The sequence below is a fragment of the Sander vitreus genome, chromosome 11, assembly GCF_031162955.1.
Source record: "Sander vitreus isolate 19-12246 chromosome 11, sanVit1, whole genome shotgun sequence".
In the NCBI taxonomy this organism is placed as follows: domain Eukaryota; kingdom Metazoa; phylum Chordata; class Actinopteri; order Perciformes; family Percidae; genus Sander; species Sander vitreus.
Window position 1 is genome coordinate 21,418,263 of NC_135865.1, and position 23,145 is coordinate 21,441,407.

Below are 23,145 nucleotides of genomic sequence, written 5' to 3' on the forward strand. Positions count from 1 at the left end.
GTAGTTTGCCACAGTCTATCATGTTTACAGACTTGCAGAGCCGAGTGCTGTTTTTGTGCTCTTCCTTGGCAAAGCCCATAAAACACAACCAATTGGATGCCGAGTGTTGAACACAGTCACTCTTATCGTCTGGCAGTCTGCTCGCTGACTTGAGGACATTGTGAGTCAAACCTTTAAATTTTCACTCTGCAATAATTACGCCGCTATACTTGAGCTTTTATATCCTTTCACTGAGAGAGTAAATCATTCCTAATAAAGAGAGAAAGAATAGGGGGCGGAGGGAAAAGTGCTTGAGGACTAATTCTCTTCACTCCCTCCCTCTCTGCTCTCTATTCTGCTTTTTTGAAAGCCTTTCTCTGAGTATTCCAGTCACCTTGACTTTGCAGCTGCAGCCTTATAGTCTGTTGCTTATCCTGCCTAACCCCAGCCTGTCAATTAGGTGTTTAAAAATTAATCTCTTTAACTGGAAATAACATGGCAGCTTTCTTCCATCTGTAAATGAAGTGTTATTAATTCACACAGCGCAAAGCCAGTGTTATGAATAATGTTATCAAAACAGATTTCCACACGTGTAACACGTCGCTCCCATTAAAACCCCTTAAGTATTTTTATAACTGTGAAACCGGGACTACTAATGGATTTGCATCCATTTTTGAGCTTTTACACCAGGCAGCCATAGAGCAAGTGCTCCTAAGCTAGGCCTTTTAAAGTTTACATTTCCCATTTCCTCTTTTGTCCCTTCATCTTCATTTAAAAGCTGCTCAGTATATCCAGTCTGGATTAGCGCCAGCCTGTGTCGACGCTTGTTCTGCAGCAACAGAACGGCGTAGCCTCTCCCTGTAGGATTGCAATGCCAGGCAATGACACCAATGTGTCTCCCTGTCCCCCCCCTCCCAAACCCAGCGAAGGTCTGATCTAGCAGCAGGCTATCTGGCCAACCACACCAAACTAATACTTGTTCCATTAAAACCTGGTGATTACGGGGGATTTCCTCTCTGTTTGTTTGTTTGAATTCTTAATTATCAATATGTAATTGGCATGTGTATTGTGATGTTGGGTGCATATTCGGTGGCATATTTTACTGGAATGCACATTGCTATCGGGTAGAAACAGGACTCCCCAGTCACTGTCTAAGTTAAGCTGCATGAGAAATTGCTCTAATGAATTAATAAATGCTAAACAAAGGAGAACTAAACAAAGAGTGAGAAATAAATGGCTTGATGATTAGTGGGTCAGAGAGATTAGCAGGGTATACAGTACAAATGATTCCCTTCTGTAATGGGAATGATTCAGGCAAAATACCCAATCAATAGTTGAGGCCAATTTAATCTCCCGGATTCTTCTGTCAATAAACGGACCTGGTCAACAGAGGTCAATATGCAAAGACAATCTAAACACCTTCAAAGTGCCTCACTATAATGCCCTTCTCCGAGTATTATCTTCTTGACAGTTTGGGCTCATAGTCAATAGGTGAATTACAGAAATCTATTCAAGCCTGCCTGGCTGTCATTTTTCTTTTCTGAGTTTATTTTTGCTCCTCCGCCCTGAGCCTTATGCCTATCCTAGTTTGACTAAAAACTAAGGTCATGGATTTAGCGCTGTGATCGCTCACCTTTAATCACCTTGCCCCGTTCCGTTTCGACCAATCTAACTGTGATCGTCTCTCTACAAAATGGCATTTTGTCTCCACTGCTGTTTCGGTTTAAGAGCTCATTTGAAGGTGTGTGCTGGCAGAAACAAAAGTCCTGTATGCTTTTATGCAGTCATCACAGTCAGCCAAGCCTGTAATCCTCAGAGGTCCGATAATGACATAGCCCCTGCATTTATTACATGGAGGAGAGGAGAGAGGGAAAACGCTGACTTTGAACAAATGAACACTCTGACCTTTATGCAATAAATATGACATGGGCCGCATAAAAAGACAAGACATCTTCCTCCTGAATGGAAGTCAACACAGATTCTGCTCCCTTGCCTCTTGCTCTCTCTGTTGCCATTTTTCTCTCCTTCTCTCTTGCTGTTTTTTCTCTCCCTCTTTTTTTAGCTAACAGTTAAACAAATGACGAAATCAATTTTAATTGTTTTCACCATAATATTGTAATCTATGCTCAAAAAGCACAATTTGTAGTTCATAATTTTCTCTGCTGTGATAGTGTTTTACATAATGTACAATGGAGAATATTATGGACAATCATATGTCAGTATTCTAATCTCCATGCGTGATTAGATTCTTAAATTTAATCATTTAGCGGGTGTTTTCTCAGTAATGAAAGCAATAAAAAATATATTCTCTATCCCCGCCTGGAAAAAAATCTTTTTGAAAAGAGAGAATCAACCTTTAACTGTGTCTTTCGTAATCTTGGTGTGATCCCAATTGAGCATCGCGATTGTCTTCTTTTGTCACCTCCGACCGCCTCTCTGACAGTAAAGGATTTATGGTTATTTCCTCCATGCAGCCTGTCCATCTGTGGCTCTATCTTCATGTGGCCTTGAGAATACGATTCAATTTATTAAGGCAAAGCAATGGACTCATTACTTTAAAAAGGTGGCAAGAGAGAGAGTGAGAGAGAGGGAGAAGTGACACACTGAATTGGTTATTAATGGAAAGGCACAGCCATAGGGCAGTTGAAATTTAATGATATCCTACAAGAAAATATGAGGGTGTCACTCTCCAAAAAGTCATGCTAAATGTCAACATTTTAAGGTCCCGGCGCTAATTTTATGCCTGTGCACAGTAATGTTTTGGAGAGCATTTAGGAAACACGGCCCAGTGGCCAGCCTGATTATCCCGCTCACCTTCTCTCCTCTCTCCAAATGGGTTTGTGCAGCAAGCGATTTCATCTCTAAGTGAAGGGAACATTAGGGAGGGGAGAAAGAGAGAGCGATAGAGGAAAACACGCAGTTTGATTTTCATGCTGTGATAAGAGAGTGGGAGCCAAATGTTACCTGTTAATCTAGCCCAAACCGACCGGGGCTCTTGACTTTGTCCCCCAGCAGGGATGGGGCAAACACTCATTTTCCTCTCTCCGTGATGAAAAGGAAATTAGCTTAAATGTGATGAGGGCACATTAGTGTGTGCGCTGTGCATGTGTGTAATGAGTGTGTGTTTGAGGTTTTTTGTTTGCATACAACTGCGTGCGTGTTTTCTCTTTCTTCACAATGCATACAGGACGTTACACACACATATGCACAACATATGCAAGGCATAGTCATAGTCATTCTAAAGGAATTTGTGTTGTATGGATTCATCACACACACATTGTCACAGTATGTCCTGCAGGTTCATACTTAAGAGAAGTGTGCCTGTAAGTCAGTCTAACCCTCCACTAGTTGGATTATAGTGTATCCAATGTTTTCTGTCCAGATGTTGAGAATGAATACATTTCAACCTTTGTTAACACTTAAGTATGCAGAGGTTACAATTTAAAATGTAGATACATACAGTAGTATCTGCATTGATTAAAATAAGCCCATGACATACTATAAGAGCTCCTGTTATCATACAGTTAAAGCTGAATTTATTTAGTCTAAAAGACCCTTCAGAGTGCAGACATAGATAAGCTAGGCTCATGTTTTTTTAAAGTGCTCAAATTGCATGCAACTACTTTTTTTGGCCAGCTCTGCATCACTGCATTTGTACCAGACAAGACAGATATTTCCCCTGACAAGATTTTTCCAAATCTAGCGCTTTAAGTGCAGGTGGAATAATGCTGTGTTAGCTGCTAATGGCTGTCCAAGAGGTCATAACTACTCCATTTGAAGGAGGCTGGTTTCTCCGCAGCCCTGGCAGGTCAAATCAAATGTAATTGTGCAGTGAAAAGCAGTGCCTTGCTTTGTGTTGCCTGTGCTGACAACCTCCAGGTTTAGCATTCAGTTCTCCTGCTGGGAGGAACACAGGTTTGCAAGGACAAAGGCTTCATCTGTCAATATATCACACTGACTGGCCAGCCAAATGTACCTCTGCTCTCCCTCTCGCTTTCCCCCCTCTCTCTCTTATATCTCTTCCTCTCTGTCTTTCATTCTCAGCACACCCATTCTATTTCAGCCTCCTCTTCCTCAGACTGCCTCACCTATCCATCCATCCATCCATCCATCCATCCATCCATCCATCCATCCATCCATCCATCCATCCATCTTCTGTCTTCAACCATCTATCTCTTGTTCCTGGCATCCTTCTCTTCCTCTTTCTCTCTCTTTGTGTGTCTTTCTGTATCTTCCTCTCCTCTTGCTCACACTGCCTTCGTGTGAGGACTCAGCTGAAATGTCCTGAGGGACCCAGTTTCAAACACAGGAACCAGAAACATATGGCACATTTTCAACTCCCAAGGTCAATTACAGCTATTTATCCAGAGATTGCAGCTAAATTTCCCAAGGTTTCTTCTAGATTTACCACAGATTGCAATGTGTGTCTGTCACATTTTAAATCAGGCCAGTTTCCTCTGCTTCTCTCCGCTCCCTGTGACTTTCCATCAAATATTTCAAAGGCTTTCAAGTGGGTTTTAGACATGTTTTATCTCTGGTTATCATGTGCCCCATCTTTTTTGCCTCAGCTTTACTAGGTCCAAGTGCCGCTTGCAACACAAATCTAATAACATGTAAATTGGAGATAAGCCCAGATCCCTCCAAGTGATATTTTTTACATTCATAGTTTGTCAAGTCAATTCCTGGGCCCCTGTTTTAGCAGCACAACACATGAGGAGTGAGAAAATTAACTGGATAGGTGATTCATCATTGCTAGCACACTGTCAAGGACTCCCTCTGCAGCTATTGAGAGCAGGGTGGAAGAGGAGGATGGAGAGAGGAGGGGGGCGTTGTTTAAATTATGGCATTTCATTCAGAATGCATTGTATTTACAGCGTCCCATTTTTATTTGTGGCACCTATTATCCGTCGAAACAGTTGTGCATGAAATGTTATTTGTGACAGGGGTGACCTGCGAGTGTTTTTCCACACAGTATTTCATAGTCGGGGGGACTTAACTGTACCTTTACCGTACGGTAAGCACAAGAGGCTGTCACAGCTGCTGTTGGCAGCCTTGCTAGTGGAGAAATATCACCTGGAAACAGAGTACTCCATTCCACCGGCCCCCATCACTCCAACGCCTGTCGCTGTAATTAAGTTGAAGTCAATGATTCTGGAGCAATGGTGAGAAATAAACACGCAAACACATGCCAGCATTTGCAGCCAGGCACAGAGAGAAAATGAGGGGGGGGGGGGGGCAACAACATTAGAAGCACAGAAACCACAGATCTAGATCGAATTTAAATTTGTTTCATTAAGCCAGTTTTGATTATATTGATTAAATTAGTCACTTATTAGCTAACAGTTTCCTCTCTTTTAAAATGCCTGTATTTATGCATAGCTCCTGGTGGAAATGTTATCTGACAAGGGGTGCTGCACTGTAGTTGGAGTCTGTCGAACAAAACACGCTGTTTGCTTTTCCCAGAGCATGACAGGTTGTTTCCCCTGCAACAAAGCCATCAAATATTCTGTGTGATCCAACATTGTGTTGGAGGGGAGGCCTGCTGAGTGGGAAGCCGGAGTTTGTTAAAGCAATGATTTATGATTAATGCCAACACTAAATAAGGGACAAAGTGCCTACAGTACAAATCAATTACAAAGCTACAACAGCAGACCTTTCCCCGAGGTCTACTAACGTCTCTAGTTGTTATGGGGATTTTATTGGAGGTGGGTGATGTATGCATATAATGCATGCAATAGATCTATATCAACCTGAGCTGGAGCTAACTGTAATGCTTTTGATCTTTGATTAGCTATTTTATTGAGATAAAATGGGACTTTCATGTTGCGCCACTGTATAAGGAGAGTACATTTTATATTTCCTCCCAGACGCCTACCTCAAAATGCAGACAGGTCTGCACCAAACAAAACAAATTACCACAGGAGTGGCTTCTTAAAAGTAGGCAATTCATTATTTTTATGAAGTCAAATTATAAACGAATTTTAATCCATTAGGCAACCATCCATTCTAATTAATCAACAAGAGTGAACTCCATCTGAAAAAGGAGAAAGGTTGTTTACTCTCTCCACGGACCAGCGGTGCATATTTCACCATCTTTCCCTCTCAAAAAAAAAAAAAAAAATCTTTCTTCAAATTACAAACCTAAACTGTGAATCCTAACACTCGACTTTTGGCGCAGAGATGTTTCCAGGGCATTTGCAGATGCTTGAAATAATCTCCAATGTTTTTGCTCAATCTGCTCAGAGGATGGGTGAAATAAATACTTTAAACTAATTAATGTAAGACCAGCTGTTCCCAGCACTTGGCTAGCGTCGGTGAATATTGATGGGAGGGAGAGGCAGGGCTGTTCAGCTCCACTCGCTGTTTGTACAAGATTCAGCCTGCCACATAAACAGATATGAATACTGGATGAGAGCAGAAAGGTGCTGTGCACAACACAGCCAGGGTTCCACATTACAAATACAACTTTTTCCCCCTTTCCATTACATTAGAAGTTAAACAGCTGATGGTGCAGACTTCCTGTAGAGACCTTTTAGACTGTATGTGTTTAATAAACTGGCTCTCTGCAAGATGGTAGCACTAACAAATTGTTGGCATGATAAAAGCTCACTGGACAAAACATGTGTCAGATTTGATGGGGCAACAAACGGCAGTGTCTGACATACTGTTTTAGTTTGACCAGCCTGTATCTGTGTCTGCCGGTTTGCCTCCTGCTTTCTCTCCCTCCCTCTTCTGCTCCTCTTTCCTCCTCTGAGGCCTGGTGGATAGGCTGGACAGCAGATGGCAGGGCCCTACCCCTCTGCCGGTGATGAATGGAGGATGATGTCATCTTAGGTTTGACAGGCACCCGTGCGTGCATACACAAAGGAAGCCCGAGCCTCTGGGGTCGAACTGTGGGCCTGCTTCTGATTTCGGAGTCCACATGACATCTCTTAAATGGGGGAGGCTGGATTTATGTCCTGATTGATATTGTTTAACCCCAAACTCATGACTTGATAAGAAGCACTACAAAGGAATCTCCAAGCGACCAGTCAGTCCACTGTATTTCTGAGAGGATGAGAGAGCTGGCATTGGCTGACCCAGTCATTGCTACTGGTCAGTTGAAGGCAGAGTCAATATGTGTCAGCATCTCCAAAATCTACTCACGTATTCTACCACTTAGTTTGTTTTCAGGTTTCACAAACGGTATTCTATGATGAATCCATTTTCAATGTTATTAATTTCTTTTCAGAGGACAACTCCATGTGCACCCCGACAGCAAGAGATAGCTACGAGAGGTTGTCATTTGCTGGACAGGCCCTGCCTCCTGGCTTCCCCTCACCATTTCTCTTCCCAGATGGCTTGTCGTCAATAGAAACTCTCCTCACCAACATACAGGTATTGTCCACAGACAGGGTTTTGCCCCCATAGTAAGAGTTAACACATTTTGCTTAAAAACACACCGTTAGGAGCAGTACGTTCAGCATCTTCTGATGGTTAATACAGTAAAGGATCTCTGCACTGTACCTTTAACCTCATTTAGCATCAAGGAAGCCTAGACAAATTCACAATTTTTGTTTCAAGCTGGTATGTGTAAAATGTTCATGAGGTTTGGGCATTTTTGAAATGATTCTGATGTGTTTGTTATAGAACAAGGAGACAATTCCAATTCCAATGCTGTGTGTCTGCCACAGTGTCTTTGTTTTAACTACCATTTGGGGGCGCCAAAGTGGAACACCATTCAATTCTCAAGTCAGCGACTTTGAGTTTGTGAAAAGCGCTATATAAATTCAATTTATTATTATTAATTCTATACTAATACGTAGATCAAGACTACCTTCTCCAGAAAAATGACAGTTTGGGATTATTGTTCAAACAGCTTAAAACATGTTTACAATCAGCAGGAAATAATGTGACTTTCTTAAGACGTAACGTTAGGTTAGAGTGTTGAGGTCAGGTGGCGTGATTGGGCATACAGAGTATTCGACTTCTCCCATATCCTACCAACAGGCAAAAATTGGTTTTCTTTAACCATAAGTCCTCCTGCACACTGCCTGCGTGGCTTGAGCATGTCAGCGTCGTGGCGCATCCGTTTTTATTTTGGCTCCCATGTTAACAGGTTAGAGCTTGTACACTGCCTGCGTGACACACACGTCTCAGGCGCGGCTCGAGCCACGCCGAAAACACGTGCATGCTAGAAATAGGACCGACGCCTATTTTTCACGGAAGCGTTTCCAGGCAAAATAGAATACGAAAAAATGTTTATATGTCATTTTGACACAAATACATTTAATAAATGACATGTTGATGTTTGAAAGTCTCTAGGTTTTGACATAAATGCAGATATAAATGTAATTTAATTTATATTGATATATGATTTTCAAATTTTGCACCTGTCAATACAGAACAAAATATTCTGTAGCCTATTTTACCGTCAATACTGCCGATGCTGTCTTTGCTGTAATCAAATCTGTATATATTTATGTTTATGTTTATGGGAAACATACATGTGTACAGACAAGGCTAGCAGCAGCAGCGCCGCGTCAGACATGTTTCTGGTGTGCAAAGACATAGAAAATGCCACGCAGCCTCCATGCAACTGACACGCAACAGAAACGCCACGCCACGCAGGCAGTGTGCAGGAGGCCTAATGCCAATTTTCCTTTAACATAACTTTTACCGCAATTTTTTCCAAAACATGCTTATTCTTGATCTTGGATATATATCATAGTTCAAGGTCCATTAACTAGTTTTTTTCCGAAGCCTTCAACAGCTGATGTCCTTGAGCAAATGCCATCTGCTGAAAAAGACCAGTGACCAATGTGAGATCCATTTGAAAACCCCCGGAAAAAAGCTAGCAAAACAATGTGGATTCAAGATTTCTTTTCTTTTGTCAAACAACTAACCACATCATCACCATAGGTGTGGCAGAGGCAAAAACGATCATATGGTTCATTTTGAAATCGACTGACAATCAATTTTGTCGTCAAGGCTCGATGACTAAATCAGTAAAAAATACTCCCATTCGTGCCCAAAGAAAAAAACCAAGCAGGTGATTTTACAGCCACAGTTCTTCCACAATTTAAGGCTTTCCATGTTGAATTATGTTGATACAAGTCATTGTCATGATGGAGACGTTCTACAAGAGCTAATTTTTAGTCAAAAAGGTGGACGTCATCCACATCCTCCTTCCAGTATACTTTACATGGACATCAGACTACAGATACACTCAACTGTAAATCTGCATACCTTAACAATACCCATCGACTCAGAGTGCCATTTAGGCTTCAGCTCAAACACCTCCAGTCAGAAAGATAAATGTATTTGCCTTCTGTCTGAGTGTAATGATGTGTGTACACTGCTGCCCTTTCATTGCACTTGTACCGTTGGCATCAGAGTCCTGCTTCTCCTTTTGCTCTGCGTGGTAATTAGAAAGCCACAAGTAAACCCGTCGTGAGCTCCCAACACTCCACTAAGTCATCTTTGATAATGATCTGCATGTTGAATATTTATATATGAATCAACAAAATTACACCAAGCAGAAAATTAAGATAAAGCAACTTAGAATAAATTGGGGTCAGAAGAATCAACAATTAGTAAGATATAGCCCAGTACATTCGATATAATTGTGATGAAAATGGCGGCGATACTGTACAGCTTTCACACGAGAGCGCTGTATCTTTCAATTCAGGACTGTCAGGAGTATATTTGGAATGGCAGTAATGTAATTGATACATGATGAGATACTTGTCATTCATATTATTCATTCCTGCCGTGCTGTGTGAGGAGCTTGAAAATGCGCTACAGAGACTAATTCTGGATATCAATTCCAATGCAGTTATAGACAGTCTGTAGAGTAAAGATGCTGACCTTGCCCATAAACCTTTTACCCTCTACTTAGTAGACTGGAGCTTTGACCAAGAGGTGAGCTCCATCATAACCTTTAGTGTGGCAGGGCTGAACATTTTTTCCTTCTTTCTTCTTACATTTTCTCCTTCAACCATTCTTACTCAAGCAATCTTCTCTCTGGTTTAGTTCAGAACAGCTCTAAAGTATAATATTTATCTAAACTTGTATTTCACAGCTTTGACCAAAAGGGGTCAGACATTCCCAGCACTCCCACGTCAGCTGTCATTATTTAAAACAAATAAACGATTATTACAAAAATCTGGTAGATCTATGTTCAAAGTTATAGATCTTGTAGGAGCTGTGGAGCAGCTAAACGACAATGACATCTTCACAGATAAAACGACCAGCAAAGGTGGTGATACGCCTGAAAAGGAAACATGTAGCAGCAGTCAGCTTTTGGCCCTGTGTTCTGCTTCACTACTGTGGGCAGTACAAAGGACTGCTGTGACACACTTTCAGTGTGGTTTGCTGTCACTTCATCTAGAAGCTCTTAAATAGCCCACATCACTCTCTTTTTCCCTGCTACCCACTCTGCCTTTTTTCTCTATATCTCTGTGGGTACATATATATATATATATATATACTGTATATATTTGTGTGTGTGTGTGTGTGTGTGTGTGTGTGCAGGGCCTGCTGAAAGTGGCTATTGACAACGCGCGGGCTCAGGAGAAGCAGGTGCAGCTGGAGAAGACAGAGCTGAAGATGGAGCTGTTCAGAGAGAGGGAGCTCAGGGAGACTCTGGAGAAGCAGCTCGCCATGGAGCAGAAGAACAGAGGTACTGCCTGACGACTACCTGGCACTATATCCTCCTTGTCAGCCGTGTGTGTGTGTGTGTGTGTGTGTGTGTGTGTGTGTGTGTGTGTGTGTGTGTGTGTGTGTGTGTGTGAGGGCTGGCGGGCGGGCAGGCAGGCGCGCAGGCAGGCAAGCGTAAACGTGTATTTTTGCAGCAGTTCAGACTTCCCAGGCCTGTACTCATGTCGACGTGATAGCTCCTGAATGTACACACACAGTTTTGCGTGTATGTTTAATGTTTCTTATTGCAACACTGACATGCACGACTGCGTTTCTTTGCTTACACACACACACACACACACACACACACACATATATACACACACACACACACACACACACACACACACACACACGCAGGGATCTGCTTAGCGCCGGTTTTCCTGCTCTTAGTCAGTTGACATAATTGGTAATACACATTAACTTAGAGAAATTCACTCTCAGTCTCATGTTAAATGCATCAGCTTCATATGCTAACTGTATCGTTTATGTTTAATGAGAGAAATTCATGAAAAATATCCCAATACATTTTTCAATTTGCTTTAATTCCCTCTAGCAGTTTGTTAAGTCACAGTCAGTATTGTCTTTTATTAAGGAAGATCTTTATATATTATAAAATATTTAGGTTTAATTGATTTCGCCTTTTCTATTATAGTGTGCTAGATTTTAAAAAACGAGGTTATTATCTTTCCCTGCTAGAATGCAATAGCTACAATAATCAGATTTCAGTTTAAAGAAAGGCTCCGCTAATTTGCCCCATAGCTCATTTATTGTCACTGCGGTCTTTCCCTATCCAAGCAATCATTCAGAAGCGTCTGAAGAAGGAGAAGAAGGCCAAGAGGAAACTCCAAGAAGCTCTGGAGTACGAATCCAAGAGGAGAGAGCAGGCTGAGCAGACCCTGAAGCAGCCCTCGCCCTCTGACAGCATGCGTTCACTCAACGGTCAGATGCTCCACAGTGAGACACTATTACTGTACTTTTCACTTCATTTAGTGTGGTTCCTAGCGGGACAAAGCAGGTGACCAAAAATGTGTTGATTCAAAATGTGATTTTTCAGGAGTTTAAATGTTACCTGAAGCAAATATTGTGAAGTCACAGATGGCTTTATTTTTTAGTAAAAGCATCATTATTTTATAACAATACTGAAAAAATAACACGTCTTTACAAGTATCTTATTATAGCAGCGATAAATAGATTAATGCTGTTTCGTTCAAAATGTCAATGCTGTATCTTATCTATAGCGCAACTTTTCATTTGGTAAAATCTACGTTTGCTTTCCGTTCTCATTACAACACTTCAACATCGTATGAAGTTTTACACCCTGTGCACTTGGACTGCAGCTAATGATTGTTTCCATTATATATCAACAATATATATATATATATATATATATATATATATATATATATATATATACAGTATATATACTGTATATCTGTCAATTATGTTCTTGATTTTTCGTTTAGTTTGTTTTAGCTCATTACAGTTCCCCAAAGCAGAAGGTGACGTCATCACATTTGTCCAAACAACAAAATATTCCATTAACAATTAAATAAAGAGCGAGAGAGAGAGAGAGAGAGAGAGAGAGAGAGAGAGAGAGAGAGAGAGAGAGAGAGAGAGAGAGAGTGGAGTGTTTGCTTGAAAAATGATGGGAATAATTAATTGATTATTAAAACAGTTGTAGATGGATCAGTGCTAAATCATGTGATGCACATTCACAGGACATTTTAATTATTGGTAGAGGTGTAAATAAACTAACTGCATATATTCAATACTAAACTTAAATACAGTTATTCTTCAATACTTTTATCTGACAGGAGTTACTAGTCGGTTTGCAGAGTTTAGGTTTTGCATACAAAAGCTGATGAGCTCATAACATATGATTTACTTTTTCTTTTTTTCTTTTTTTGGGGCATTTTAGGCCTTTATTTGACAGGACAGCTTAGACATAAAAGGGGAGAGAGAGGGTGGGGAATGACACGCAGCAAAGGGCTGCGGGTTGGAGTCGAACCCGCGGCCGCTGCGTCAAGGAGTAAACCTCTATATATGGGCACCCACTCTACCAGGCGAGCTAAGCAGGCGCCCGATTTACTTTTTTTAATATATAAAATCACTTCATTGGTGGCCACCAGCAGTATACAGTACGGGGTTATAAGACCCAATTACAAAATCTAAATATGACAATTACTATTTAGTGCAAGTACAATTTTACCTTTGACGTTTTGGTACAGTACACTTTACTACCAACACATTGAACGTAGGGTCACACTTTTCATGCATAATGATTCCAAAGTGTCAAAACAAGGTTTTAAGTATCTTATTTTACCACTTATCATAATCACACAGAGACGCAGAATTCATCCAACACACGCATTCAGCGTCATGCGGCGGAGAGATAGCTTGAAGGCTTTAGCCTCTTGTTTTGAATGAACGATGCTGTGAAACTGGCATTGTGATAGGTGGATGTCAGGGATGTTTAACGGCGGTGATTCCTCTCTTCTCTCAGAATCTCTGACCCCTGAGATGGAGAGTGACCGCAGCAGTGGAAGAACAGATGCTGAAAGGACAATACAAGGTACAGGGGCTCAGATGAGACAATAAATCTCTCTCTTTTTCCGCTGGCTCTCACTCTTGCTCTTTCTCTCCCCCCCCCTCCTCGCTTCCTCTCTCGCTCTCCCTCAAACACACACACACACACACACACACACACACACACACACACACACACACACACACACACACACACACACACACTAACGCACACTCTGCTTCAGTTTATGAACATTAGTGTTTCTGTGCCTGCTGTTCAGGCATACAGCTCACCATCTGGGCCACAGCACTAGGTCAAGATCATTGGTTTTCTGTAGAAATAATATTGTTCTTTTACTTGACTTTTAGTGGCCGGGATGCTTTTCAGAAACAGATCTTTGTTGTACAACACTGTACAATACGGTAGATAAAGAACTAAGAACTAAGCTAGAATGTAGCAGAGAAAGAGTGAAATAAGTGGTTTGTTTACAACTCAGGAAGCATTAATGAGTCATAAAACCACAAAAAGCAGTGGAATCCCCCCTTTGATAATAATAAACGGGGCAAATCAATCCATTTTATGAATAAGCCTTGTACATTTTTAATGGTTTGTTTGTTTGTTAGCCTTGGGGGTGCAGTATGTGTTTGGGGAAGGGCGCTCTAGTGATAACCTCTGTAGACTGTCTGCTATCTGTGTTTACCCAGATACAAGACACCTTGCAGAGGTTGAATATGCTCATTATTACTCGCAACGTCTTCCTTTAATACGCCTCAGCTGCGTCTGCTCAGAACCGCCCTTATCAGTGGGAGAGGTCCCAATTTATCCGGGAAAATGCTCCATGTAATTTGCTGTGAAAAGTGGAAAATATTCATCTTTGTATGCAAGAATAAGTTGGGTCCCTTTAACTCTTTAATGTTTGATTAGTCTACTTGAACTGATATTTTGTAAAAGGGCAAAAAGAAAGAAAATTGTTCTAAGAGAAATGATGACTCCTCCTTAATTAAATGTCATTCAGTCACTGCAGGGATCTGAAACAGTTTGATGTCCCAAAAAAGGAAATCCATATGTCATCATTTAAAATACAAAGATAACTTCCAGATACAGCGTAATTATAGCCCCTTATTTCATACTAAATTAGTATATTTAGCCACTTTCATTTCTTTACACTTAATATGAAGAGCTAGCCCTTTTCTAGTATAATTGTATAAAATGAAATGTGTTAAAGCTTCTACACTTGTAGTGACAGCACTCATGGTCTCTGCTTAAATGTACAGTGTCTTGCATAAGTTTACACACCCATGCTAAAGTTGACTAAAAAGAGGAATAAAAAAACATCTTTTGATGTTTATTAATTGATCTTAATGCCTTAATTAAAAAATATTAGGAAAAATCCAACCTTTAAGGAGACCATTTTTCTTTGTAAATGATTAATGTATCGTGAATAAATAAGTGTTCTTCCTTAAAATACAGGGGGCATAAGTAAGTACACCCCTATGTTAAATTCACATAGAGGCAGCAGGTTTTTATTTTTAAAGGCCAGTTATTTCATGGATCCAGGATACTATGCATCCTGATAAAGTTCCCTTGGCCTTTGGAATTAAAATAGCCCCACATCATCACATACCCGTCACCATACCTAGAGATTGGCATGGGGTACTTTCCATAAAATCATCTCTCAATGCAAATCAAACCAGCTATTAGGCTATCTGAAATAAAACCATGCCAATCTCTAGGTATGGTGAAGGGTATGTGTTCCAAAAGATGCTTTTTTTTTTTATTCCTCAGTTTAGTCAACTTTAGCAGGGGGGTGTAAACCTATGCAAGCCACTGTAAGTTCTAATGAAATGGAATTAGTTTTTTGTTTTTAAATGATGTTTTTTTGTTTTTTTTTATCTAATAGCTGTTAGGAACAGTACAATGCGGCCATATTGTTTTTTGGGGTCTCTCAATCCCTCTGATCAATGCCTTAAGGAGTAGGATGAAGGAGGGAACTGAATAACAGGCTGCAGTTTGTGTTTTTGTTCAGTTAGAGAAGCATTTGTCTGCCACCCATGTCTCCTCTGCTCTACTCTGCAAGCCTCGCTGTATAATTAACCTCAAATGGCAAAAAAATGATGTTGATAAATTACACAAGCAGAAGGGGAAAAACAAGCCTATCACTCGCATGAAAGTCGAGAGAAATGTGTGGGTATATTCTCAACTCCAAACTCAGGGAGGCGAATGGAGCGAGAGAGAGAGAGAGAGAGAGAGAGAGAGAGAGAGAGAGAGAGAGAGAGAGAGGGAAAAAAATAATAATGAGGGCATAATTTTAGAGAACTAATTATTTCTATTTGTCTTTTGTCACACTTCTCTAATTCTGCGATATTAACACAGTCTGTGTTTATTAATTGCTTTTACAGTGTTTTGAATCGAGTCCAAGATGGAACGTGGCTCTTTTCACAGGCAGACAAGCTACTGGGACTGTACCTCGCCAGTACTGCCTGGCAACGGTGCACATGTGAATATCTTCCCCCAGTATCTTCTCTGGTTCCCTGCCGCTTCCCACTCGATGTGTTCGGCAAGTTTACACGACCCTGTGCACAGAGATAAAGTTCTTTGTTGCAAGATTAAACATCAAAACAGTTAAAGTGAAATTAAAATTAAATGAATGAATGTCACTGAAGCAAAAAAGACTGTAATTAATGGATCCCTTAATTGTCTTCATAAAATATTTGCATGGGCATAATTTGCATAATTTACATGTATTAATTAATCTTTCAAAGGAATTTTATGCTGAGAGAAGCCAAAAATTCCCTTTGTTTTATTTAGCATCTAATGAAATATTTATTCTCTTTAATGAACTTTTCATCTTGATTTGAATATAAAAATACTAAAGTTTTAACATATTTTAATGAGACGCTCTTTCATAAAACAATGTGTCAAGACGTCACCAATTTTTCTAGTCATGTATGTGAAGCAGATGTTTCAACATTTGCACTAATATTGCGTCCTGACTCGGAAATGGATTTGAATCAGTGAGATGTGCTTATCAGACCTCCTCGCCCATTCCCTGCCTTTCATGATAATTTGATCTATTAAAAGTAAAATAACCTCCTCTCGACAAGGTATTAAATGTCGTCATCCGTCAAATAACAGAATCGTCCTCGTTTTCATTAGCACCCCTGCAAACTGCTCCAACTGTGAAGCTGGGCCGGCAGGTAGACAGACTGTGAGCTGAGTGTGTGATGTTTCATCTGCTCTTGTTATGAAAGGCGTGTGTGTGTGTGTGTGTGTGTGTGTGTGTGTGTGTGTGTGTGTGTGTGTGTGTGTGTATCAACTTGTGTATCCTGGCCCACACTCTTAGCGCTCTCTGGCCCCCTCCTTGGCTGTCTGTTCTTCGTAGCGCTGCATTCATGCTGTAATGACTTTTACACAGAACTCAGTGGTTGTTGCTTGAATAGAGGCTGCAATAGTGCAATGCCTTTGAGACCTGCAGCAGTGCCGGGTAATTAGCCTGTGTGTTTGTACCCCCCCTCTCCTCCACACACACACACACACACACACACACACATAAAACAAGCCTTTGTTGTCTCCACTCTCCATGCACGACAATACATAAAAAAAAAAAAAAAATGTTAATAGGGCAACTAATTGATAAAATATTGATAATGTCATACAGATTTTAAATTAAGCAAAATTCTTTGTGGTAATAGAATTATTGTAGAAAATAACCTACTAATTTAAGTGTGACTACCAGCTAAAGTAAATGCACTGTCAGACATCGTAACCAGGCGTATTCTCCATGTCTCTGTAGAAAGGGAGTCGAGCGATGTCCGGCGCGGCTCGTGTCATGTCCAACAACTTGCGCTGCTAAATGTCTTTGTGTGCGTTTCTCTTAACCATTGAATTATTTAGGCGCGCTGCCATAGAGAGGTGTGCTTTCTTAAAGGCATTACTGTAGCATTCTCCGGCAGAGGAAATGTGAAGGTAATAAACGTCAAACATGCTCCTGAGCTGTGCCTAACAGATGCTTTTACCAGCTCAGCGTCGGAGCAGCACTGCTCGCTCAGGCGAACACTCAGACAAGAGTGTTTGCTGGGAAATGGACAAAGCTCGTTAGGTTGGAGGTGTCTGGAGATAACGCAGCGGAGGAATGTCTGCCGTTTTCAATAAACACTATTTCCATGCAGGAAATGTCACTTAGAGAGCGCTTTACATCATGAGTGCAGTATTATGTTCAAACAAGCGTGTCAGTAGAGATGTCTGAAACACATGTGGCATACAATTCTGGAGCCTGGAGTGTGGTTATCATAGCTGCTTTTACGGTGGGCCCTTTCTCGGTAATAAAATATTCATGTAACAGTGTAATTATATTTCCACTGATGTACTGTACTGTATATGATCTTAAATACAAAGTTACAACTATTTTGGTTAGTCCTTATTTTCCTTCTACCTGACACCATGACACATTATACTGTCTTATATCTATTGCAAGTAAAGTAAATGACTGTATATGATGTTTAATCATATTCGTCATGGTCGTTAACTTAATCTTATCGTCAAATCGGTTTGTGAATCCATAGTAGCACTGGTGAGAGTGAAAGTCTAGGGGGCAATATTGTGAAGTTATAGTTCATCAACTATCACATCCTGAATAGTGCATGTGCGTCAGCAGGATGTTAGCTGTTGGCTAATCCTTGGCTCCTGTGTGTCCTCTGTTGCAGATGGAAGACTGTTCCTGAAAACCACCGTGATGTACTGATAAGGCCGTGAGGAGCTGGAGGAAATAAAAATTTCAGAAAAAAAGAAGAAGAAGAAGAAGAAAAAAAACGAAAGAAAAGAAACCCCATGAAGATTCTCAAGAGCCCTTATCCAGGCTGATTTAGTAAGAGGAAAGAAGTCAAGCTGCTTGTAGGAGTTCAATGGAAAATGCTGTGTTCACCCAAATGCTGGAGGAGGTTGTGTCTGAATGTAGAATAAGAAGTCTTTTTCTCACGACATGAAATAGTTTGACAGAGCAGCTTTTGACGTAGCGGGTTGGCCGACGTGAAGGATAAACATATATATTGAGCACAGTAAAAAATGTACCCATGGTACACTGTTGGTAATAACTCGTAAATTCACAGCACTGAAGATTTTTATACTGTATCTCAGCCAGCGAGAAAGCTTTGAAAAAGAAATTCGACTGAAGTTGTGTTTTGTATTTCAAATTGAATTTTGAGAAACTAAAAATGACGTGGAGATGAACCTTGTGAGGAGAAAAAAAAATGTGAATCTATCACATCTACGTGTTCATCAAAAGAGAAGACTGATGTTTGATTTTCATGTTTTCTAAATTAGATGACAATACAATCACGTTTCCTTTTTACCATTGTTGTATATACAAGATCTGATGATAATGACAGTAAAACTCGCTCTATCGAACCCGAGTGGCTTGATGAGGTATGTGTATATAACGTTAAGAGGTATTGTGTATGCAGTAGAGCTATTAGGCAAACAATACCACCATTTATATAAACCTACAGTTTTGTTTCGTTCTATTTCTGAGCCATCATTCTTTCCTCTAGCTGCCATTTTGGTGAGAAAGCATGCAGGCATGTAAATGTTTGTCCTGGAATTATGATATTTAATAAATCCTATATTGTGCTGAACAAATACTAGGGTTGACTCACTCAAGCCCAGATGGTTTTGAAAACATAATTATCAAACATTTCACTTTCAAAATGAAGACTTTTGCTGTCGATAGTACTGTAATCTTTGTAACAAAGGTGATATTTCTTGGAATTTACTGTACATTTTTTGTCATGAGACACTCAAAATCAGCAACTCTCAATGCTTTTTTAAAAAGAAAATATCCAGACTAATTATGATCACGTGTCAGTTTGAGAAACAGTCATGACACAACTTTTTCGAGACTGAATGCCTTTTAATTACATTGCTCAAAACCCCGTACACAAACACAGTTCTCTTTTCTTTTTTAGAGTGTTTCATGATATCCTGGTGAGAAAGAAAAAAAAAAACATAAGCAACATTTCCTGTTACTTTCCCTAAATGCGTTTTGAATTTTGGTGCTGTAACACCTGTGTATATTCTCTAGAGATAAGCTGATGTCAGTCCTTTAACTGAAAAACAGTTTAGACCTTATGTGTTACAATCAGGAGAGGAGTGTCCCATGTTCACAATGTGTTTGTTCTTTTTGTTCTCAATGGAGTGTCTAGGTCTGTTGTCACTGATAACTTATATAGCTTCTCGAATCATCTCTTCATTGTACTTCAAATTCTAATAAAGTTAACATGTTGATGATAAACTATGTGAGTTAACTATGTTGCCCGAACACACTTCTCTGTCGCACTTGTGTTTGAAAACGGCGAGTGTTTTTGAGGTGGAAGTCACACGGATTTAACATTCCAGATACAGATTGATACAGAAGACAGCCAAACATAACAGTTCAAGGTGATCTGATACAAATGTAAACTAGTGTTAAAGGCAGCTCCTTTTTGTTTTGCGATTCTGAATCATCCTTTTTGGCGTATTCGTTTTTTGAGACCTTTACAATCAGCACTCAGTCTTGTAATTCATTTCAATGTATTATGTATGGCCTGAAAAAAAAACTTGCAGGTATACTGTAGAAAAATAAATGAGCATATTGTTCTTTGCTTAAGAAAATGTAATCAAATGGTGAGAATATCTTGTGTAACCTTTCCTTTTCACTGAGTGTGGATGCGAGAGTGTGTGTGTGTACCCTTTGACCTGCATGTGTGAGTGTGTTTTTTTAAAAAGAAAAACATGCTAATCCTATATAAACTATGTAAATGAGGGTGTGACCGAGCTCACTGTAAATAAATTATTTCATGTTTACTTTGAAGTGTATGACACTAATTCACAATATATCGCCATAAAATAATCAGCACTCATTTAAGCAGTTGTAGGTGCTGTAGGGTCATGCATCATAATATTCACTTTATATAAGCTTCGAGGGAGTTGTTAGGAAATTGTTATTTGTCAAATGATTCTGTTTTGTAAATGTAACATTGTCAGTTTTTATGGCACTTCATACATTTTTCTTTTTGTATGTTTGTAATTATAATCTGTTCTGACTGTTCTTGAGTGACATTATTTGTTTTGCTCTCGAGACACAATAGTTATCCACAGGGATCATTTCAGAACAACTGTAACAGGTACGGCATAAGAAAAAATATGAAATCGACATCGAGAGACAAATTTCTCGAGTAATCAAATTCTGAGTGAAATGTGTTGACACAGCATGCTCGGCCCATTCCCATTTTGCATGCTTTTTAAAGCATGGCCGGAACACATCCACAGAGATGAATAATTGACTGATTGCTGCATAATTCAATGCTGCATTGTAAAGATTCAAGGCCGGAAATATTTCAAGCTTTTCTTCTTTTTATTAAAAATGAGGTTAAAGTTTCAATCAACCTTGAAAGAATAATATGACATATGGGCAATCAATCATGAAACCATGCTTCTTGTTGAGTCCAGACTCACGCTGACTGTCTCAGCTCCTCTTGAAACGTAAGCTCACTCTGGAGTGAAAGAAGCACGGACATAACGTCCACTTTATCCATTTAATGACTCAAACGTTCCTTCTTTTTGCTGCAGTGAGAGATTCACTCCGCTCGCCTCCAATGAGCTTGTGAGACGTGGGCTGTTCGCAGCTATTACTCAGATATTCTGTTTTTTTTCTCTATCTGATGCCTTTTTTCTGCACCGGCATCTGAGAGAAGTGGCCCTGCAGCTACATGTTTCATATCACTGCACATTCTGTAATAAATTCAATTCAGTACAAATATGACCATGAGGCACGAAGACTTTAAATACCAAATGTGCATTATAGCTGTGTTGTTGCATTTTACTTCACTGTAGTGTGGAAATCACAATGCTGATTGTACATTCGAAGCCACGTGAGCCGTGTGCTTTATTTACTTGGCTTGACGTGGAGATGTGCTCATGAAGACATCATCCAGACGTGATTATTCCGCATGATCCTGCCTCTTATTTCTCTGTTGGTTTGCCTAACATCACAGTGCACATTGTTGTTTTGTGCTTGCTTGACCAGCTGAAGAAACATGTTCATCCGGACACTGCTGACAGATTTGTTTTTTTACACTTAAAGGATGAAAAAAGTTTCACAAGAGAGAAATTAAGTTTGTACTTCCGCATAGTGTCAACTGCATTGTTAACCTCAACTGGGCTAACTCCTTTCTCATTTCATTTTCATTTATTTTTATTTATAAAGGACAACGCACATTAATCAATATTTCTGTAAATGTGCTAATGTTTTAGCTGTAGTCCTTTGGCCAGATGTTTTAAGATGGTTAAAATGTACAGACAGAAGTCATAAGACACCACGAAGACAGCTAAAGCAACAGAATAAGCTTTCTCAAGAAGCCATGCAGAGTGACAATAAGCAGCAAGACATTAGTAAGTTCCACATCAACATTAGTCTATATCCACAACGTTCCACTTCCGTGATTGTTCAGGTGCCGCCGGAAATTCCGCCGGATGTCTTTCATTTCGGCCGGATGTCCGTCACCTTCCGCTTTCTTTGTGTTGTAATTCTAAACTCCGGTCGTTTTATGAGGACTGTGGTTAACTGCTCCTCAGATCTCTGCAGGGTAAATCCAGACATCTGTCCAATCTGAGTTTTCTGTTGCAGGACTAAAACAACCTTTAAACATACATGTTCCACCAAAACAAGTTCCTTCCCAAGGCTATTTTGCAGAGGCGCCATTTCTCCGTGCGCCGCTTAGCGCCACCCCAGACGATTGAGATTGGTTTAAAGAAATGCCAATGAACCAGAACACGTTTTTCTCCCATCACGGAATGTTGTGTGGACTCGCCAGACCCTCCTCCACAGCGCTGTGGAAGTAGTTCTGACAATGCGAGACTACATCAACAGTATTAGTACATGATGCCTTGCAAGCAACACAACACAGCCAAGCAGCACAGATTACAGTATAGCCATGTTCTTAAACCATTCAAAGCAGTAATAAGCAATGACAGACAGAAATGAAATAAAATACTAATCACTCATGATGGAGATTTTAATACCATTTTAAAAGTCGCAGTACAGGTTAATAAGAAATAGTTAGTACAAGTTCATCTTTTATACATACCCAGGCCATGCAGAACTGACTATATCTGACAACGGGTAAGACATAAGACATAAGCAGCAGGTTAGCAGTAATAACAACAACAATAATAATACAATTACCAGGAGATTAGAAATGTTTGCAAGTCTGACTTTCCAAAAGTCAGGTCTTGAGACTTTGTTTGAAGGTATGGTAGGTGGTGCAGTTTCTTGTTTCAGTTGGTAGAGTGTTCCACGTATGAGAGGCTCTTACAGAAAAGCATGATTGGCTGAAGGAGCTGGACCTACAAGGGGTTACACAGTCCCCTCTTTGAACAGACCTTATGGATCTATTGTTTTAATTTTTTGCACCGAGGCCAGGAGATGGCCATTTAGTGAAAGCAGTAACATTGCACGTCTCTTGATAACTGAGTAACTGAGTGGTGCCCCGAGTCTGTGGGGAGACATTAGGAAAGTGCAGGATGATCGTCTGAAAGATAGGACTAATGTCACCTAATCAGATAGACCATTATGTATTAGTGAAACTACAAAACAGTTTTATCTGACAAGGGCCAGGCCACATTACCTAAATTAACATTTTGCAAGCGTGAACATGGAAGACCACAGAGGCAAGGGGAGGGCTAGGACGGCGGCCTGCGTTTAGACATTCGGCAGTAATTATTAATTTATGATTGTCTCTGGTCTTAATGAAAATGAAAGCCAGGAAAGAGAACAGGGAGGGATAATGTGGCGTGAAATTGAGTTTCATTTGTACAGAGTCCACCTTTTAACTCTGCGCTTCTTAGGCGGAAATGGAGCCGAGCGCTTCCTTCTCTCTCTAGAGAATGTATTTCAGTTGTTTTTTTTATCATGCTCTCTCTCC

At 40.2% G+C, this 23,145-nt stretch overlaps 1 protein-coding gene across 6 annotated transcripts in view; it reads left to right on the forward strand.

Annotated features, from left to right (window-relative positions):
• The window catches only part of dachd (dachshund d), a 96,860-nt gene extending 76,834 nt beyond the window's left edge, over nucleotides 1-20,026 (forward strand). For 3 of the 6 annotated variants that reach the window (XM_078262324.1, XM_078262327.1, XM_078262325.1), the window contains exons 7-11: nucleotides 7,211-7,356; nucleotides 10,495-10,642; nucleotides 11,458-11,616; nucleotides 13,166-13,234; nucleotides 17,893-20,026. In XM_078262324.1, coding sequence (XP_078118450.1) covers nucleotides 7,211-7,356; nucleotides 10,495-10,642; nucleotides 11,458-11,616; nucleotides 13,166-13,234; nucleotides 17,893-17,930 — 560 coding nt within the window. In that variant the 3' untranslated portion in view covers nucleotides 17,931-20,026. The remainder of the gene's footprint in view (nucleotides 1-7,210; nucleotides 7,357-10,494; nucleotides 10,643-11,457; nucleotides 11,617-13,165; nucleotides 13,235-17,892) is intronic. The other 3 variants (XM_078262326.1, XM_078262328.1, XM_078262329.1) reach the window with 1 other exon arrangement.
• The last annotated feature ends 3,119 nt before the right edge of the window (nucleotides 20,027-23,145 follow it).